The sequence below is a fragment of the Coregonus lavaretus genome (genome assembly GCF_964263955.1).
Source record: "Coregonus lavaretus genome assembly, contig: HAP1_SCAFFOLD_175, whole genome shotgun sequence".
In the NCBI taxonomy this organism is placed as follows: Eukaryota; Metazoa; Chordata; class Actinopteri; order Salmoniformes; family Salmonidae; genus Coregonus; species Coregonus lavaretus.
The window spans coordinates 257,617-277,586 of NW_028164027.1; the positions used below are offsets into that span (position 1 = coordinate 257,617).

Genomic DNA, 19,970 nt, shown 5'->3' on the forward strand with positions numbered 1-19,970 from the left:
ATCCACTTGCTTCAACGAATGGGATGATTATAGAATTTGTAAAGTAATTTGATAAAAGTAATTGACATTGTGATTAGATTTACTTACACTATTTATTTGTCTGGGTTTGATGCGTCTCCGGCGGACTGGAAATAATCCTATAATACTAAATCTGTAGTCTCATCAGTCTCTCGGCAAGCCTCTCACCGACTTCATTGACTTTGCAAATGAGCAGGATCGGGTAATGTCGAAGAGTTAAAAATAGCCAGTGAAAACCAAATTACATCCTATTCCCTTTATCTAGTGGACTACTTCCCACGGGGCTCTTGTCAAAGCTAGTGCACTCTATAGGGAGTAGAGTGGCATTTGGGAGAAAGCCCCTGGGACTGAAGTTCTGTTGCCACCACAGACATGCCCTTGTTATTTGGCGGCTCATGTGTTTTTGTTGGCCTCTGGTGGTTGGGTGTGTACACACTACACTGAGAGGCACAACGGCGGGCCTGTGAACCTAGAGAGGCTGAGCGGACAAGCAGAACACTGAGGCCACTCTCCTGAGACCAGGGAACTTACCTGTACCTTGTAGCACAGTCCCCACCTAGATGTTCTCGTCCACACCAACTCCCATTGCAGGTTCGTATTCACTAGACGCCAAAAACATAAGAAAACGGACTGAAACAGGGAGGGAATACCTGAACTTGTCCAATAAGAAACGCTTGTTTTTTGTTTTTCGATGCAAAAAGTTTTGCTACAGTGTGCCCTAACGAATACGACCCAACTCTTATTCCAGCCCTGTATGACATCATGTTGGCTAACTTGTAAAGGGCGAGGTGTATGTACTCCTGTTTCTCAGGGCTGTCAGAGCAGCAATCAAAATGTTCAAAAATAATGTGATTTAGTCCTTTTTTTCCCCATGAAACAATCTCTGTAGACTAATTTCAATGGGTCTCTCAATGCTGTATGGCAGGTTCAGGTAACACCATTTCCCCAAGCTTCCTAAATTAGACAACAACAACAAAAAACTATCAATAAAATACAATTTATTGAAGATCACTGTATGAAAAAAAATCATTAAATAATGCAAAAAGTATCTTCAGCATTTGGACATTGTTAAGAGCAAGTTGTCCTCTCTTTGATCGTAACCGGCAAAAATACTGAAATATCAGACAACATCTTGAGTAATGCAAAAAATTAAATACTAGGCTTGCTGAGCGCCCACATCTTCCGATACAGTATAAATTCCACTTCTTTAGCATTGTATCTTCATCATCATCATCATCATCATCATCATCATCTTACAAAGCATGATCATTAGTGTCCCATACCAGAACTCTCTCTTTATCTCACTGTTTGGCCAGTTCCCCTTTCAGTCAACAAATCACATTCAACTATAGAATTCTAGTTCTATGATTCCAACCTGGCCCTCCCGCCACAGTCCTAGGGAACCAGTGAGTTGTCGAGCAACCAATGAGAGCAGCAGCCTCTATGATTGGCACTACGGTGGGCCTATCATGGCCTCTGGACCAGCCTGCTCTTGCCCTCGTCCTGCTCTGCCAGCTTGAAGTGGGTGTAGGAGAGGATGCCAGTGAGGGTACAGAGGATGCCCAGGCCCTGGTTTAGAGACAGGGGGTCCTGGAAGAGAACATAACCCCCCAACAGGGTGATGCAGAACTTGAAGTGGCCAAACATATTGTAGCTGTAGGAGTTCACGGTTAAGGACAAATAGAAAAAGAAGGAGCACACAGTGAATTTTCAATTGATCACAAACTGTAATATTAACCCCAGAGCTATACTAGTCGTCATCGTGATTCCTCACATCATATCTCCTCACCTCCTTATCAACCCGAGGGGAGGATACCCTCCCCTCTGACCTTATTCTCCAATGAGTTTTGAGAAGGAGACAAAGGAGAGAGGATGTGAGGAATCGAGGACAGATGAATTGACATTCCCTGTGGTTGACCCTTGACCTCCAGCCAGGACAAAAGGATACGTGACAGCAGAGGTGTTCCCTATGATCCAGTAGATGGACAGGTTGACTAGGAAGGCTATGAGGCCAGATAGCATCACCATGGCCTGGAGGAGAGATACAACAACATATTTATTAGTGCAAAACTTAGCAAAATGTTTTTCAATGGAAATCCAAAACTAGAGATACAACAACATGTTAGCATCACCATGGCCTGAAGGTAGAGATACAACATGTTAGCATCACCATGGCCTGAAGGTAACAGCACAGTAGCATGTTAGCATCACCATGGCCTGAAGGTAACAGCACTGTAGCACGTTAGCATCACCATGGCCTGAAGGTAACAGCACAATAGCATGTTAGCATCACCATGGCCTGACGGTAACAGCACAGTAGCATGTTAGCATCACCATGGCCTGAAGGTAACAGCACTGTAGCATGTTAGCATCACCATGGCCTGAAGGTAACAGCACTGTAGCATGTTAGCATCACCATGGCCTGAAGGTAACAGCACTGTAGCATGTTAGCATCACCATGGCCTGAAGGTAACAGCACTGTAGCATGTTAGCATCACCATGGCCTGAAGGTAACAGCACTGTAGCATGTTAGCAGCATCAGTATTGTCCCCTTGTTTGTTGTTACTAGTCTCTCCCCAGTGGAGTCTTGTAGACCTTAGGGGTCAGAACAATGGCGTTGAAGTGAGCTCCTTTGACCGGGTGGCAGGTTTGGTTGCTGGGCAGACTACTGGCCCCACACAGCTGAACATGCTTTGACATGTTTGTAGAGGACTATTGCTTGTGTGCCTTCAGTGACTCATCTTATATGAGTCATCCATCACAGGAAGTAGTCACTCACTCATTCTGAAGACAATCTGAAAGTATGGAACACCTCTATCTCCACAAGCATTAACAAAATAGACCATTTGAATATTTAGGCTAAGCCAGGAATTACATGCAAAAGAGCTGATCGTTTCTTTGGCCCATCTGCTTAGGCCTGGTCTCAAAGTCTCTTACCCCTTACCCCAGTCACGCAGTCTCTTACCCCTTACCCCAGTCTCTTACCCCTTACCCCAGTCTCTTACCCCTTACCCCAGTCACGCAGTGCGAGGTAGGTAGTGTGCTTACAACTGCACTCATACAGAACCATCCCTAAACCAACCACAATGCAACCAAGGCCATGGCATTCATCGAGTTCTGCTGAGTTCTTCCAAGTATGTTTCCCTGTGTGTCTCAGAGAGAGAGAGAGAGAGAGGAAACTGTAGAGTCAATACTGAGATCTGATTAGGTGTACTATCCATTAGCTAACTGATTGGTGGTCTCTCTTCCCCTCCCTCGCTGTTCTCTCGCTCTTTCTCTGTCTCTTACCAGTGCTGGGAAGGACCAGGGTCCGAAGATGCCTCCTTCCCCAGAGAGAGGTTCGAAGAAGGGCACGAGGGAGAGGAGGAAGGCAGAGGACATGGGGGCCTGGTAGTAGAGTAGCTGCATAGAGTTTACCTGGAGCTCATGCTGTTTCACACCTACCCACTGGGAGAGAGGGAGGAGGTGGGGGGAGAGAGGGGAGGAGGTGGTGGGAGAGAGGGAGGGAGGTGGTGGGAGAGAGGGAGGTGGTGGGAGAGAGCGACGGGAGAGAGGTGGGGGGAGAGAGGGGAGGAGGTGGGGGGAGAGAGGGGAGGAGGTGGTGGGAGAGAGGGAGGGAGAGAGGGAGGGACGGGAGAGAGAGGGAGGTGGGGGGGAGAGAGGGACGGGAGAGAGGTGGGGGGAGAGAGGGGAGGAGGTGGGGGAGAGAGGGAGAGAGGTGGGGGGAGAGAGGGGAGGAGGTGGGGGGAGAGAGGGGAGGAGGTGGGGGGAGAGAGGGAGAGAGGTAGGGGGAGAGAGGGGAGGAGGTGGTGGGAGAGAGGGAGGTGGTGGGAGAGAGCGACGGGAGAGAGGTGGGGGGAGAGAGGGGAGGAGGTGGGGGGCGAGAGGGAGAGAGGTGGGGCGAGAGGGGAGGAGGTGGTGGGAGAGAGGGAGAGAGGTGGGGGGAGAGAGGGGAGGAGGTGGGGGGAGAGAGGGGAGGAGGTGGGGGGCGAGAGGGAGAGAGGTGGGGCGAGAGGGGAGGAGGTGGTGGGAGAGAGGGAGGGAGGTGGTGGGAGAGAGGGAGGGAGGTGGGGGGTGAGAGGGAGGGAGATGGGGGAGAGGGACGGGGGAGATGGGGGGGAGAGGGACGGGGGAGAGGGAGGGATGGGAGAGAGGGAGGGAGGGAGAGGAGAGAGGGCGGGAGGGGAGGGAGGGAGGGGAGAGAGGGCGGGAGGGGAGGGAGGGAGGGGAGAGAGGGCGGGAGGGGAGGGAGGGAGGGGAGAGAGGGCGGGAGGGGAGGGAGGGAGGGGAGAGAGGGCGGGAGGGGAGAGAGGGCGGGAGGGGAGAGAGGGCGGGAGGGGAGAGAGGTGGGGGGAAAGAGGAAGGGAGAGAGGTGGGGGGAAAGAGGGAGGGAGGTGGTGTGAGAGATGGATGGGAGAGAGGTGGGGGGAGAGAGGGAACGGGAGAGAGGGGAGGGAGGGAGGGAGGGGAGGGAGGGAGGGGAGGGATGGGAGAGAGGTGGGGGGAGGGACGGGACGGGAGAGAGGTGGGGGGAGGGACGGGACGGGAGAGAGGTGGGGGGAGGGACGGGACGGGAGAGAGGTGGGGGGAGGGACGGGACGGGAGAGAGGTGGGGGGAGGGACGGGACGGGAGAGAGGTGGGGGGAGGGACGGGACGGGAGGGAGGGGAGGGAGGGATGGGAGAGAGGTGGGGGGAGGGACGGGAGAGAGGGGAGGGAGGGAGGGATGGGAGAGAGGTGGGGGGAGGGACGGGAGAGAGGTGGGGGGAGGGACGGGACGGGAGGGAGGGGAGGGAGGGATGGGAGAGAGGTGGGGGGAGGGACGGGACGGGAGAGAGGGGAGGGAGGGAGGGATGGGAGAGAGGTGGGGGGAGGGACGGGAGAGAGGTGGGGGGAGGGACGGGACGGGACGGGAGAGAGGGGAGGGAGGGAGGGATGGGAGAGAGATGGGGGGAGGGACGGGACGGGAGAGAGGTGGGGGGAGGGACGGGACGGGAGAGAGGTGGGGGGAGAGAGAGAGAGAGGGACAGGAGAGAGGGAGGGAGGTGGGGGGGAGAGAGGGAGGAAGAGAGAGATTTATTATCAATCAATTATTAGGCCTGAGATAATAGTAGAATCAACCTTGATAATAAGAGTAATAAGTAACGTGTTCTAGTCTATGTCTGCATTCCAACTAGCACCCTATTCCGTGGCACCCTATTCCCTTTCTAGTGCACTACTTTTGACCAGGGCTCATAGGGAATAGGGTGCCATTTGGGAGACAGCCATGTTTGTTGAATCCCGGGTTCACCAGGTCCCAAGTGCACTTCAAAGCATCACTACTTACCACCTGATAGAGGGAGGTGACCAACACCCCTAGTGTGGCAAAGACCATCCCCAGGAGGTTGAACCTCACATCATAGTAGGAGTTCAGGATCACACCTAATGTTATGGGCACCTAGTAGTGGGAAAAGACAGACACACATCAGGTAAATAGCGTTACTGTAACTGTAATCATAAAAATTAATGGAAAAAAGTTCGGGTTAGGCATTAGGGTTAGTGTGTGGTTAGGGTTAATGGGATACTTCGGGATGTTGGCAATGAGGCCCTTTATCTACTTCCCCAGAATCAGATGAACTCGTGGATACCATTTTTATGGCTAATGCATGCAGTTTGAAGGAAGTCGCTAACTAGCATTAGCGCAATGACTAGAAGTCTATGGATATCTGCTCGTGAAAGTACCTCTAATGTCCTTCATACTGGACACTGAGATTTTCTGACTTTGCCAGCTAGTGACCACTCTGCAGAGCTGCCTCCAGTACATCAATCATCTCTATTCATTGTAGAGCGTAATCCCTGTACATTTTTGTGGGAATGTCATTGGAACTACGGAACATAATTTATTTAGTTGTGATCATATTACCACTTTCTGGGTGGTTATGATTTATTATTTTCAAATTATATTAATATTGCCAATTTCACATAGGTCGTCAGATTTGGTTTATTCCAAGATGGTCAAAAATGTATTTGTATTAACCAAATTCTTTATACACAAACACAGATTTTTTAAGGCTACCCCCTTATTTATTTTTTTAAAGACAGCTTGATATTTTTTTGCAATCATTAAGATTGGTTAAAAACAAACATGACCGGAAACTCACTGCTACCTTTGAAACATACATATGTCTAATTTTATGTATATAAGACCTCTGTGATGTTTGTAAAAGTTTGTTTTCTTAAACCTGTGTGCTTGATTATGTACTTTGCTAAATGTTCATTTTGAATGTATAATTCAACTTCGGTATATGTTTTCTAATTGTACAAAGTATTTTATTTTTAAAACAAAAAGTGTCATCTCAATAAATGCCAATCTGACCATTCTGTATGGAATGCTAGCTACATTGTAGCAGGCAGCAGCATTGGTACATTGTAACCCCTACATACCAAAGTCAATTTGATCTTGGTGGAGAATGTCTTCTTGTAATACATAGTCTGTATGACAATGATCACAGGAGTTGTCATGGCTTTGGCCAGCTGGTAAGTGCCAATGGTGTTGTTTTGTAAGGACAGATTGGTGAAAGCCACGAAGCCACAGAAGCTGAGAGCGAGCCAGATAATTTTGGTGGGTCGGAGACTCTTTGGCGCAAATATGTCCATCTTCTGGCATACCCATAGTCCAAGCCATGTCACCACGAAATGGATCAGCGTCAGAGTCATGTTTGGGAAGCCATAGTGAACATAGATCCATTTGTTGATGAAAACGATGCATATCGACGACAGCAAGTTGGCCAATAATCCAATGACGAGGCGGCTGTTCGAGAAAAGGTGTGAAAGTCGGTTAGCCATGGTCCTCTTGATAACCGTCCTGTAAAATCTACCTATAGGTTTCAGTAGTACTGTATAGTATGAAGCTAGCTTGCTAATGTAAACCAACAAATTCAAGTAAAAATGTCTACCCTCTGCCACACATCAGGAAAAGTTGCGGTGGTACCTCTCCGGGCTTCGACGTTACCGACTGATCGGGAATACATCCCCTTTCGTAAACATTTACAGGATCTATACAACGGCATTACATTCTAGAGCGCTTCGGTAACTGCATGTACAGTTGTGCAACGCTTTCATACTTTTCCCCATCGCATGTTGATCATATAGATAAAAAAAAAAAGAGCCTGGCTGCAACTTTAACGGGAGTAGTGACGTCAGATGAAGCGACCTTTACTTCCGTTTTTTTCTGCGAAGAGAACTAGCCACGTCAGTGCCCTACAGCGCCTCCCCGTGGACACTTTGGAAAGTTGCGAAGGCGATAACCTAAACTCTCTCTTCTAGACATAGTCAAGGTCTCTCAAACCTTCCTTATACTCTTCTAGATTCAGATACGGATTTGCATCCAGCCTGTGCACGGCCCAAAGACAAACAATATTTCAGTCAAGTCACTTTTATTGTATACAAAAATGCAGAAAATCATTCACTCCATTACTTAAATTTGGCAACAACAAAAACAAAAAGAACACAAAAAAAAAGAAACCAAATGTCCAGGTGGGGTGTATTTATGGTTGGATCTCGTACCCCAGCGGGTCCAGATTCTTATCCAATAAGAGAAGAGACGACTCCCTCATCTTCTGAAGGAACTTCCTCAGCTCATCCTTGGAGAACACCTGAGACAGAGAGACAGAGAGAGAGGAGAACATAGTTAGCAAAAAGAAGAAGAGGATGGGGTCTGCTAAATGACGTTAATGTGCCCTTGAGCAAGGCACTTAACCCTAATTGCTCCTGTAAGTCGCTCTGGATAAGAGCGTCTGCTAAATGACTAAAATGTAATGTAAATGTAAAGTAGAAGAGTGGAAGAGGAGACAGCAATACAGTGACAGGGAGAGATGCTGTAAGATGGTGTTGATATTGTATTGAGCTATAATGCTGTGAGATGGTGTTGATGTTGTATTGAGCTATAATGCTGTGAGATGGTGTTGATGTTGTATTGAGCTATAATGCTGTGAGATGGTGTTGATATTGTATTGAGCTATAATGCTGTAAGATGGTGTTGATATTGTATTGAGCTATAATGCTGTGAGATGTTGATATTGTATTGAGCTATAATGCTGTGAGATGGTGTTGATGTTGTATTGAGCTATAATGCTGTGAGATGGTGTTGATGTTGTATTGAGCTATAATGCTGTGAGATGGTGTTGATATTGTATTGAGCTATAATGCTGTGAGATGGTGTTGATGTTGTATTGAGCTATAATGCTGTGAGATGGTGTTGATATTGTATTGAGCTATAATGCTGTAAGATGGTGTTGATATTGTATTGAGCTATAATGCTGTGAGATGTTGATATTGTATTGAGCTATAATGCTGTGAGATGGTGTTGATATTGTATTGAGCTATAATGTTGAAGTCGATAGGCCAGGCTCACACTCAACCACTGTCTACCCAGAGCTTCAGCTTCACTGGTGCTGCATTCCAATAGTCTAAAGTGGGTTCCTCTCCTAGTCGCATTGCCTTCGTCAGCAGCACTGATGTGAAAGAACTGGACAGGTGTCAGATGACCGTGGAAGAGAGGAAGCCACACTAGACTATTAAGTGAATCTCAATAGTGTTTCCTTGAAGTCACAGTAGACTTGAGAAGCAGATGGTGGGCAGACAAAAGGAAAGGAGACAGAGAGGGGAGAGGATGAAGCCACTGTCGACTGAATTGAGATGCCCTCAGCCCAGGTCAGACCACAGAAATATAATTTCTAGACTAACAGTACAGACCTCATAGAGGCGGTGTTGGTCTGAGGCGATGATATCAGCCAGTCTGAGATTCTCCTGGTGGCGTTGTGTTCTCTGCAGTACTGTCTGCAACAGGAAGGACATCATGGGCAGACAGAGTCTACGGAGCAGCACCATCTGGTGGCCTCTCTCCGGGTCCTCCTCCGTATCCTGGAATAGAACAAGTGGTAGAAGTAATAATGTGTACCTAAGAAAGAACACAGTTGTACTGGAGACAGAGTTAATACAGGCTCAAAACGCTAACCTAGCGCTGAGCCCCTCACGCCACCAATCACTAACGGTAATACTCAGATACAGACAGGCACACACACCTCTCTGACGTCGACCATCCAGCCCCCGTCCACAAACAGCAGGACGTTGTAGATTCTCTCCTTCACGTCTTCAGTCAGAGCCTCCAGACGGCCGGTCCAGTTGTCGTGTTCCATCTACAGGAGAGGAGGTCACACTTTAACACCCTTTTTTGTTTTGTTTTTTTATGTAGTCAATAGGCTGTTACGCTAAATAATAGCGTTGCTAGCATTAGCGTTCTTAGTCTGCTCCAGGACCAGCTACTCTAACAAATTAAAACTCCTCACCAGTTCTACCGTAACACAGAGACTGATCTGGGATCAGAGTGTATCGTGTACCTGGTACTCCTTCTCCTTCATCTCGAAGGCCACCTTCTCAGTGAACTTGGCCTGGGCCGGGGGGCTGGGCTTCTGAGGGGGGGAGTTCATGTGATGGAACCACTCATTGAACGCCTCATGAGCTTCCTGGGGGGGGGTAACACACACACACACCTTATACAACTACAGGAGTCCCCTCTAAAAACGTTTAATAAAACAGACGAGTCAATCACAGCGCCTGCGAGAGCTTGTCCCCTCACCAGGTAAGCGCGGATACACAGGTGTTCCCTGATGGCGTTCTCATCCTCTGCAGGAAGGGGCGTGTCCAGGCCTAGCTCCTCCCACTGGCGGTATATCTCCCTCATGGAGTCCTCTGGGACCTTACCAAACACCTCCTTGGCTGCATCGTGTTTCTTAGAGGCTGGAGGAGATGAGAGAGAGAGAGGAGAGATAGCAATGGGTCAACAGCATGGTTGAAAAAGAGGGAGATTTTCAAAAAGGTAGCCAATACAATGCAATGTTTGTATGGGAGAGGAACTATCTCACACAGGAAGCATTGATCTGTTTCAGAACCGTGTGTGTGTGTGTGTGTGTGGTGCGGTGTGTGTGTGTGTGGTGTGTGGTGTGTGGTGTGTGTGTGTGTGTGGTGTGTGTGTTGGGTTGGTGAGTGTGTGTGTGTGTGTGTGTGGTGCGGTGTGGTGTGTGGTGTGTGGTGTGTGGTGTGTGTGTGTGTGTGTGTGTGTGTGTGTGTGTGTGTGTGTGAGTGTGTGAGTGTGTGAGTGTGTGTGTGTGTGTGTGACGTACCCAGGAACTTCCTCATGATGGCGTTGCTCTGTTTGAGGGCCTCAGCTCTCTGGGCGGGGTCAAACACCAGCCAATCAATCACATCGATCTTCCTCTGGTCCTCCTGGGGTGGGGTAGGGAGGTACAGGGTTAACATGACCACATGGTCCTCCTGGGGGGGGGGGGGGGGGGGTAGGGAGGTATGACCACATGGTCCTCCTGGGGGGGGGGGGGTAGGGAGGTACAGGGTTAACATGACCACATGGTCCTCCTGGGGGGGTAGGGAGGTACAGGGTTAACATGACCACATGGTCCTCCTGGGGGGGGTAGGGAGGTACAGGGTTAACATGACCACATGGTCCTCCTGGGGGGGTAGGGAGGTACAGGGTTAACATGACCACATGGTCCTCCTGGGGGGGTAGGGAGGTACAGGGTTAACATGACCACATGGTCCTCCTGGGGGGGTAGGGAGGTACAGGGTTAACATGACCACATGGTCCTCCTGGGGGGGGTAGGGGGGTACAGGGTTAACATGACCACATGGTCCTCCTGGGGGGGTAGGGAGGTACAGGGTTAACATGACCACATGGTCCTCCTGGGGGGGTAGGGAGGTACAGGGTTAACATGACCACATGGTCCTCCTGGGGGGGGGGTAGGGAGGTACAGGGTTAACATGACCACATGGTCCTCCTGGGGGGGGGGGGGAGGTACAGGGTTAACATGACCACATGGTCCTCCTGGGGGGGGGGGGGGGTAGGGAGGTACAGGGTTAACATGACCACATGGTCCTCCTGGGGGGGGGGAGGTACAGGGTTAACATGACCACATGGTCCTCCTGGGGGGGGGGGAGGTACAGGGTTAACATGACCACATGGTCCTCCTGGGGGGGGTAGGGAGGTACAGGGTTAACATGACCACATGGTCCTCCTGGGGGGGGGGGGGAGGTACAGGGTTAACATGACCACATGGTCCTCCTGGGGGGGGGGGGGGGGTAGGGAGGTACAGGGTTAACATGACCACATGGTCCTCCTGGGGGGGGGGGGGTAGGGAGGTACAGGGTTAACATGACCACATGGTCCTCCTGGGGGGGGGGGGGGTAGGGAGGTACAGGGTTAACATGACCACATGGTCCTCCTGGGGGGGGGGGGGGGGGGGTAGGGAGGTATGACCACATGGTCCTCCTGGGGGGGGGGGGGTAGGGAGGTACAGGGTTAACATGACCACATGGTCCTCCTGGGGGGGTAGGGAGGTACAGGGTTAACATGACCACATGGTCCTCCTGGGGGGGGTAGGGAGGTACAGGGTTAACATGACCACATGGTCCTCCTGGGGGGGTAGGGAGGTACAGGGTTAACATGACCACATGGTCCTCCTGGGGGGGTAGGGAGGTACAGGGTTAACATGACCACATGGTCCTCCTGGGGGGGTAGGGAGGTACAGGGTTAACATGACCACATGGTCCTCCTGGGGGGGGGGGGGGGGGTAGGGAGGTACAGGGTTAACATGACCACATGGTCCTCCTGGGGGGGGGGGGGGTAGGGAGGTACAGGGTTAACATGACCACATGGTCCTCCTGGGGGGGGGGGGGGTAGGGAGGTACAGGGTTAACATGACCACATGGTCCTCCTGGGGGGGGGGGGGGGGGGGTAGGGAGGTATGACCACATGGTCCTCCTGGGGGGGGGGGGTAGGGAGGTACAGGGTTAACATGACCACATGGTCCTCCTGGGGGGGTAGGGAGGTACAGGGTTAACATGACCACATGGTCCTCCTGGGGGGGGTAGGGAGGTACAGGGTTAACATGACCACATGGTCCTCCTGGGGGGGTAGGGAGGTACAGGGTTAACATGACCACATGGTCCTCCTGGGGGGGTAGGGAGGTACAGGGTTAACATGACCACATGGTCCTCCTGGGGGGGTAGGGAGGTACAGGGTTAACATGACCACATGGTCCTCCTGGGGGGGGTAGGGGGGTACAGGGTTAACATGACCACATGGTCCTCCTGGGGGGGTAGGGAGGTACAGGGTTAACATGACCACATGGTCCTCCTGGGGGGGTAGGGAGGTACAGGGTTAACATGACCACATGGTCCTCCTGGGGGGGGGGTAGGGAGGTACAGGGTTAACATGACCACATGGTCCTCCTGGGGGGGGGGGGGAGGTACAGGGTTAACATGACCACATGGTCCTCCTGGGGGGGGGGGGGGGGTAGGGAGGTACAGGGTTAACATGACCACATGGTCCTCCTGGGGGGGGGGGAGGTACAGGGTTAACATGACCACATGGTCCTCCTGGGGGGGGGGAGGTACAGGGTTAACATGACCACATGGTCCTCCTGGGGGGGGTAGGGAGGTACAGGGTTAACATGACCACATGGTCCTCCTGGGGGGGGGGGGGAGGTACAGGGTTAACATGACCACATGGTCCTCCTGGGGGGGGGGGGGGGTAGGGAGGTACAGGGTTAACATGACCACATGGTCCTCCTGGGGGGGGGGGGGGTAGGGAGGTACAGGGTTAACATGACCACATGGTCCTCCTGGGGGGGGGGGGGGGTAGGGAGGTACAGGGTTAACATGACCACATGGTCCTCCTGGGGGGGGTAGGGAGGTACAGGGTTAACATGACCACATGGTCCTCCTGGGGGGGGGGGGGGGGGTAGGGAGGTACAGGGTTAACATGACCACATTGTCCTCCTGGGGGGGGTAGGGAGGTACAGGGTTAACATGACCACATGGTCCTCCTGGGGGGGGGGGGGAGGTACAGGGTTAACATGACCACATGGTCCTCCTGGGGGGGTAGGGAGGTACAGGGTCAACATGACCACATGGTCCTCCTGGGGGGGTAGGGAGGTACAGGGTCAACATGACCACATGGTCCTCCTGGGGGGGTAGGGAGGTACAGGGTTAACATGACCACATGGTCCTCCTGGGGGGGGTAGGGAGGTACAGGGTTAACATGACCACATGGTCCTCCTGGGGGGGGTAGGGAGGTACAGGGTTAACATGACCACATGGTCCTCCTGGGTGGGTAGGGAGGTACAGGGTTAACATGACCACATGGTCCTCCTGGGGGGGGTAGGGAGGTACAGGGTTAACATGACCACATGGTCCTCCTGGGGGGGGTAGGGAGGTACAGGGTTAACATGACCACATGGTCCTCCTGGGGGGTGGTAGGGAGGGACAGGGTTAACATGACCACATGGTCCTCCTGGGGGGTGGTAGGGAGGTACAGGGTTAACATGACCACATGGTCCTCCTGGGGGTGGTAGGGAGGTACAGGGTTAACATGACCACATGGTCCTCCTGGGGGGGGGTGGGGGGGTAGGGAGGTACAGGGTTAACATGACCACATGGTCCTCCTGGGGGGGGGGGGGTAGGGAGGTACAGGGTTAACATGACCACATGGTCCTCCTGGGGGGGGGTAGGGAGGTACAGGGTTAACATGACCACATGGTCCTCCTGGGGGGGGTAGGGAGGTACAGGGTCAACATGACCACATGGTCCTCCTGGGGGGGGTAGGGAGGTACAGGGTTAACATGACCACATGGTCCTCCTGGGTGGGGGGGGGAGGTACAGGGTTAACATGACCACATGGTCCTCCTGGGGGTGGGTAGGGAGGTACAGGGTTAACATGACCACATGGTCCTCCTGGGGGGGGGGGGGGTAGGGAGGTACAGGGTTAACATGACCACATGGTCCTCCTGGGGGGGGTAGGGAGGTACAGGGTTAACATGACCACATGGTCCTCCTGGGGGGGGTAGGGAGGTACAGGGTTAACATGACCACATGGTCCTCCTGGGGGGGGTAGGGAGGTACAGGGTTAACATGACCACATGGTCCTCCTGGGGGGGGGGTAGGGAGGTACAGGGTTAACATGACCACATGGTCCTCCTGGGGGGGGGGAGGTACAGGGTTAACATGACCACATGGTCCTCCTGGGGGGGGGGTAGGGAGGTACAGGGTTAACATGACCACATGGTCCTCCTGGGGGGGGGGGTAGGGAGGTACAGGGTTAACATGACCACATGGTCCTCCTGGGGGGGGGGAGGTACAGGGTTAACATGACCACATGGTCCTCCTGGGGGGGGGGAGGTACAGGGTTAACATGACCACATGGTCCTCCTGGGGGGGGGGGGGTAGGGAGGTACAGGGTTAACATGACCACATGGTCCTCCTGGGGGGGGGGGGTACAGGGTTAACATGACCACATGGTCCTCCTGGGGGGGGGGAGGTACAGGGTTAACATGACCACATGGTCCTCCTGGGGGGGGGGGGGTAGGGAGGTACAGGGTTAACATGACCACATGGTCCTCCTGGGGGGGGGGGGTAGGGAGGTACAGGGTTAACATGACCACATGGTCCTCCTGGGGGGGGGGGGTAGGGAGGTACAGGGTTAACATGACCACATGGTCCTCCTGGGGGGGGGGGGGTAGGGAGGTACAGGGTTAACATGACCACATGGTCCTCCTGGGGGGGGGGAGGTACAGGGTTAACATGACCACATGGTCCTCCTGGGGGGGGGGGGGGTAGGGAGGTACAGGGTTAACATGACCACATGGTCCTCCTGGGGGGGGGGGTAGGGAGGTACAGGGTTAACATGACCACATGGTCCTCCTGGGGGGGGGGGGGGAGGTACAGGGTTAACATGACCACATGGTCCTCCTGGGGGGGGGGGGGGGGGTACAGGGTTAACATGACCACATGGTCCTCCTGGGGGGGGGGGAGGTACAGGGTTAACATGACCACATGGTCCTCCTGGGGGGGGGGGGGGAGGTACAGGGTTAACATGACCACATGGTCCTCCTGGGGGGGGGGGGGTAGGGAGGTACAGGGTTAACATGACCACATGGTCCTCCTGGGGGGGGGGGGGGAGGTAAAGGGTTAACATGACCACATGGTCCTCCTGGGGGGGGGGATAGGGAGGTACAGGGTTAACATGACCACATGGTCCTCCTGGGGGGGGTAGGGAGGTACAGGGTCAACATGACCACATGGTCCTCCTGGGGGGGGTAGGGAGGTACAGGGTTAACATGACCACATGGTCCTCCTGGGGGGTAGGGGGGTACAGGGTTAACATGACCACATGGTCCTCCTGGGGGGGGGGGGGGAGGTACAGGGTCAACATGACCACATGGTCCTCCTGGGGGGGGTAGGGAGGTACAGGGTTAACATGACCACATGGTCCTCCTGGGGGGGGGGGGGGGAGGTACAGGGTTAACATGACCACATGGTCCTCCTGGGGGGGGGGGGGGGTACAGGGTTAACATGACCACATGGTCCTCCTGGGGGGGGGGGAGGTAGGGAGGTACAGGGTTAACATGACCACATGGTCCTCCTGGGGGGGGGGGGGGGGGTAGGGAGGTACAGGGTTAACATGACCACATGGTCCTCCTGGGGGGGGGTAGGGAGGTACAGGGTTAACATGACCACATGGTCCTCCTGGGGGGGTAGGGAGGTACAGGGTTAACATGACCACATGGTCCTCCTGGGGGGGGGGTAGGGAGGTACAGGGTTAACATGACCACATGGTCCTCCTGGGGGGGGTAGGGAGGTACAGGGTTAACATGACCACATGGTCCTCCTGGGGGGGGGGGGGTACAGGGTTAACATGACCACATGGTCCTCCTGGGGGGGTAGGGAGGTACAGGGTTAACATGACCACATGGTCCTCCTGGGGGGGGGGGGGTACAGGGTTAACATGACCACATGGTCCTCCTGGGGGGGGGGGGGTACAGGGTTAACATGACCACATGGTCCTCCTGGGGGGGTAGGGAGGTACAGGGTTAACATGACCACATGGTCCTCCTGGGGGGGTAGGGAGGTACAGGGTTAACATGACCACATGGTCCTCCTGGGGGGGGGTAGGGAGGTACAGGGTTAACATGACCACATGGTCCTCCTGGGGGGGGGGGTAGGGAGGTACAGGGTTAACATGACCACATGGTCCTCCTGGGGGGGGGGGGGTAGGGAGGTACAGGGTTAACATGACCACATGGTCCTCCTGGGGGGGGGGGGGGGTAGGGAGGTACAGGGTTAACATGACCACATGGTCCTCCTGGGGGGGGGGGGTAGGGAGGTACAGGGTTAACATGACCACATGGTCCTCCTGGGGGGGGGGGTAGGGAGGTACAGGGTTAACATGACCACATTGTCCTCCTGGGGGGGGGTAGGGAGGTACAGGGTTAACATGACCACATGGTCCTCCTGGGGGGTAGGGAGGTACAGGGTTAACATGACCACATGGTCCTCCTGGGGGGGGGGGGGGGGGGTAGGGAGGTACAGGGTTAACATGACCACATTGTCCTCCTGGGGGGGGTAGGGAGGTACAGGGTTAACATGACCACATGGTCCTCCTGGGGGGGGGGGAGGTACAGGGTTAACATGACCACATGGTCCTCCTGGGGGGGGTAGGGAGGTACAGGGTCAACATGACCACATGGTCCTCCTGGGGGGGAGTAGGGAGGTACAGGGTTAACATGACCACATGGTCCTCCTGGGGGGGGGGTAGGGAGGTACAGGGTTAACATGACCACATGGTCCTCCTGGGGGGGTAGGGAGGTACAGGGTTAACATGACCACATGGTCCTCCTGGGTGGGGGGGGGAGGTACAGGGTTAACATGACCACATGGTCCTCCTGGGGGGGGTAGGGAGGTACAGGGTCAACATGACCACATGGTCCTCCTGGGGGGGAGTAGGGAGGTACAGGGTTAACATGACCACATGGTCCTCCTGGGGGGGGGGTAGGGAGGTACAGGGTTAACATGACCACATGGTCCTCCTGGGGGGGTAGGGAGGTACAGGGTTAACATGACCACATGGTCCTCCTGGGTGGGGGGGGGAGGTACAGGGTTAACATGACCACATGGTCCTCCTGGGGGTGGGTAGGGAGGTACAGGGTTAACATGACCACATGGTCCTCCTGGGGGGGGGGGGGGGGTAGGGAGGTACAGGGTTAACATGACCACATGGTCCTCCTGGGGGGGGGTAGGGAGGTACAGGGTTAACATGACCACATGGTCCTCCTGGGGGGGGTAGGGAGGTACAGGGTTAACATGACCACATGGTCCTCCTGGGGGGGGGTAGGGAGGTACAGGGTTAACATGACCACATGGTCCTCCTGGGGGGGGGGAGGTACAGGGTTAACATGACCACATGGTCCTCCTGGGGGGGGGGAGGTACAGGGTTAACATGACCACATGGTCCTCCTGGGGGGGGGAGGTACAGGGTTAACATGACCACATGGTCCTCCTGGGGGGGGGGGGGTAGGGAGGTACAGGGTTAACATGACCACATGGTCCTCCTGGGGGGGGGGGGGGGGGGGTACAGGGTTAACATGACCACATGGTCCTCCTGGGGGGGGGGGGGGGGGTACAGGGTTAACATGACCACATGGTCCTCCTGGGGGGGGGGGGGGGTAGGGAGGTACAGGGTTAACATGACCACATGGTCCTCCTGGGGGGGGGGGGGGGGTACAGGGTTAACATGACCACATGGTCCTCCTGGGGGTGGTAGGGAGGTACAGGGTTAACATGACCACATGGTCCTCCTGGGGGGGGTGGGGGGGTAGGGAGGTACAGGGTTAACATGACCACATGGTCCTCCTGGGGGGGGGGGGGTAGGGAGGTACAGGGTTAACATGACCACATGGTCCTCCTGGGGGGGGGTAGGGAGGTACAGGGTTAACATGACCACATGGTCCTCCTGGGGGGGGTAGGGAGGTACAGGGTCAACATGACCACATGGTCCTCCTGGGGGGGGTAGGGAGGTACAGGGTTAACATGACCACATGGTCCTCCTGGGTGGGGGGGGGAGGTACAGGGTTAACATGACCACATGGTCCTCCTGGGGGTGGGTAGGGAGGTACAGGGTTAACATGACCACATGGTCCTCCTGGGGGGGGGGGGGGGTAGGGAGGTACAGGGTTAACATGACCACATGGTCCTCCTGGGGGGGGTAGGGAGGTACAGGGTTAACATGACCACATGGTCCTCCTGGGGGGGGTAGGGAGGTACAGGGTTAACATGACCACATGGTCCTCCTGGGGGGGGTAGGGAGGTACAGGGTTAACATGACCACATGGTCCTCCTGGGGGGGGGGTAGGGAGGTACAGGGTTAACATGACCACATGGTCCTCCTGGGGGGGGGGAGGTACAGGGTTAACATGACCACATGGTCCTCCTGGGGGGGGGGGTAGGGAGGTACAGGGTTAACATGACCACATGGTCCTCCTGGGGGGGGGGGTAGGGAGGTACAGGGTTAACATGACCACATGGTCCTCCTGGGGGGGGGGAGGTACAGGGTTAACATGACCACATGGTCCTCCTGGGGGGGGGGAGGTACAGGGTTAACATGACCACATGGTCCTCCTGGGGGGGGGGGGGGTAGGGAGGTACAGGGTTAACATGACCACATGGTCCTCCTGGGGGGGGGGGGTACAGGGTTAACATGACCACATGGTCCTCCTGGGGGGGGGGAGGTACAGGGTTAACATGACCACATGGTCCTCCTGGGGGGGGGGGGGTAGGGAGGTACAGGGTTAACATGACCACATGGTCCTCCTGGGGGGGGGGGGTAGGGAGGTACAGGGTTAACATGACCACATGGTCCTCCTGGGGGGGGGGGGGTAGGGAGGTACAGGGTTAACATGACCACATGGTCCTCCTGGGGGGGGGGGGGTAGGGAGGTACAGGGTTAACATGACCACATGGTCCTCCTGGGGGGGGGAGGTACAGGGTTAACATGACCACATGGTCCTCCTGGGGGGGGGGGGGGTAGGGAGGTACAGGGTTAACATGACCACATGGTCCTCCTGGGGGGGGGGGTAGGGAGGTACAGGGTTAACATGACCACATGGTCCTCCTGGGGGGGGGGGGGGGAGGTACAGGGTTAACATGACCACATGGTCCTCCTGGGGGGGGGGGGGGGGTACAGGGTTAACATGACCACATGGTCCTCCTGGGGGGGGGGGAGGTACAGGGTTAACATGACCACATGGTCCTCCTGGGGGGGGGGGGGGAGGTACAGGGTTAACATGACCACATGGTCCTCCTGGGGGGGGGGGGGTAGGGAGGTACAGGGTTAACATGACCACATGGTCCTCCTGGGGGGGGGGGGGAGGTAAAGGGTTAACATGACCACATGGTCCTCCTGGGGGGGGGGATAGGGAGGTACAGGGTTAACATGACCACATGGTCCTCCTGGGGGGGGTAGGGAGGTACAGGGTCAACATGACCACATGGTCCTCCTGGGGGGGGTAGGGAGGTACAGGGTTAACATGACCACATGGTCCTCCTGGGGGGTAGGGGGGTACAGGGTTAACATGACCACATGGTCCTCCTGGGGGGGGGGGGGGAGGTACAGGGTCAACATGACCACATGGTCCTCCTGGGGGGGGTAGGGAGGTACAGGGTTAACATGACCACATGGTCCTCCTGGGGGGGGGGGGGGGGAGGTACAGGGTTAACATGACCACATGGTCCTCCTGGGGGGGGGGGGGGGTACAGGGTTAACATGACCACATGGTCCTCCTGGGGGGGGGGGAGGTAGGGAGGTACAGGGTTAACATGACCACATGGTCCTCCTGGGGGGGGGGGGGGGGTAGGGAGGTACAGGGTTAACATGACCACATGGTCCTCCTGGGGGGGGGTAGGGAGGTACAGGGTTAACATGACCACATGGTCCTCCTGGGGGGGTAGGGAGGTACAGGGTTAACATGACCACATGGTCCTCCTGGGGGGGGGGTAGGGAGGTACAGGGTTAACATGACCACATGGTCCTCCTGGGGGGGTAGGGAGGTACAGGGTTAACATGACCAC

General features: G+C 55.1%; 2 protein-coding genes across 5 annotated transcripts in view; both read right to left on the minus strand.

Moving 5' to 3' along the window:
* Nucleotides 1-999: 999 nt before the first annotated feature.
* Nucleotides 1,000-7,200, minus strand: LOC311117553 (solute carrier family 35 member E3). 2 transcript variants are annotated; one of them, XM_084192480.1, is made up of 6 exons: nt 6,953-7,200; nt 6,441-6,807; nt 5,344-5,454; nt 3,307-3,465; nt 1,967-2,049; nt 1,000-1,672 (listed from the first exon to the last, which is right to left on the minus strand). In XM_084192480.1, exons 1-6 carry the CDS (start codon nt 6,964-6,966, stop codon nt 1,486-1,488), a joined length of 921 nt encoding a protein of 306 aa, XP_084048606.1. In that variant the 5' UTR covers nt 6,967-7,200; the 3' UTR covers nt 1,000-1,485. The 2 variants fall into 2 exon arrangements, with proteins under 2 accessions (XP_084048606.1, XP_084048605.1); XM_084192479.1 differs by having other exon boundaries at nt 6,441-7,200.
* A 215-nt stretch (nt 7,201-7,415) lies between these two features.
* The window catches only part of LOC311117546 (nuclear pore complex protein Nup107-like), a 32,238-nt gene continuing 19,683 nt past the window's right edge, over nt 7,416-19,970 (minus strand). For all 3 annotated transcript variants that reach the window (XM_084192469.1, XM_084192467.1, XM_084192468.1), the window contains exons 21-26: nt 10,178-10,280; nt 9,634-9,794; nt 9,395-9,520; nt 9,080-9,193; nt 8,751-8,918; nt 7,416-7,651 (exon numbers count right to left, since the gene is read on the minus strand). In XM_084192469.1, coding sequence (XP_084048595.1) covers nt 7,544-7,651; nt 8,751-8,918; nt 9,080-9,193; nt 9,395-9,520; nt 9,634-9,794; nt 10,178-10,280 — 780 coding nt within the window. In that variant the 3' untranslated portion in view covers nt 7,416-7,543. The remainder of the gene's footprint in view (nt 7,652-8,750; nt 8,919-9,079; nt 9,194-9,394; nt 9,521-9,633; nt 9,795-10,177; nt 10,281-19,970) is intronic.

Coding starts and splice junctions, on each gene's coding strand:
- LOC311117553 (XM_084192479.1), bottom strand. CDS start 6,842: ATGGCTAACCGACTTTCACACCTTTTCTCGAACAGCCGCCTCGTCATT. Junction 5,455..6,440: donor CCAAGATCAAATTGACTTTG/GTATGTAGGGGT, acceptor TCCCACTACTAG/GTGCCCATAACATTAGGTGT. Junction 2,050..3,306: donor CCTGGTCCTTCCCAGCACTG/GTAAGAGACAGA, acceptor TCTCTCCTCCAG/GCCATGGTGATGCTATCTGG.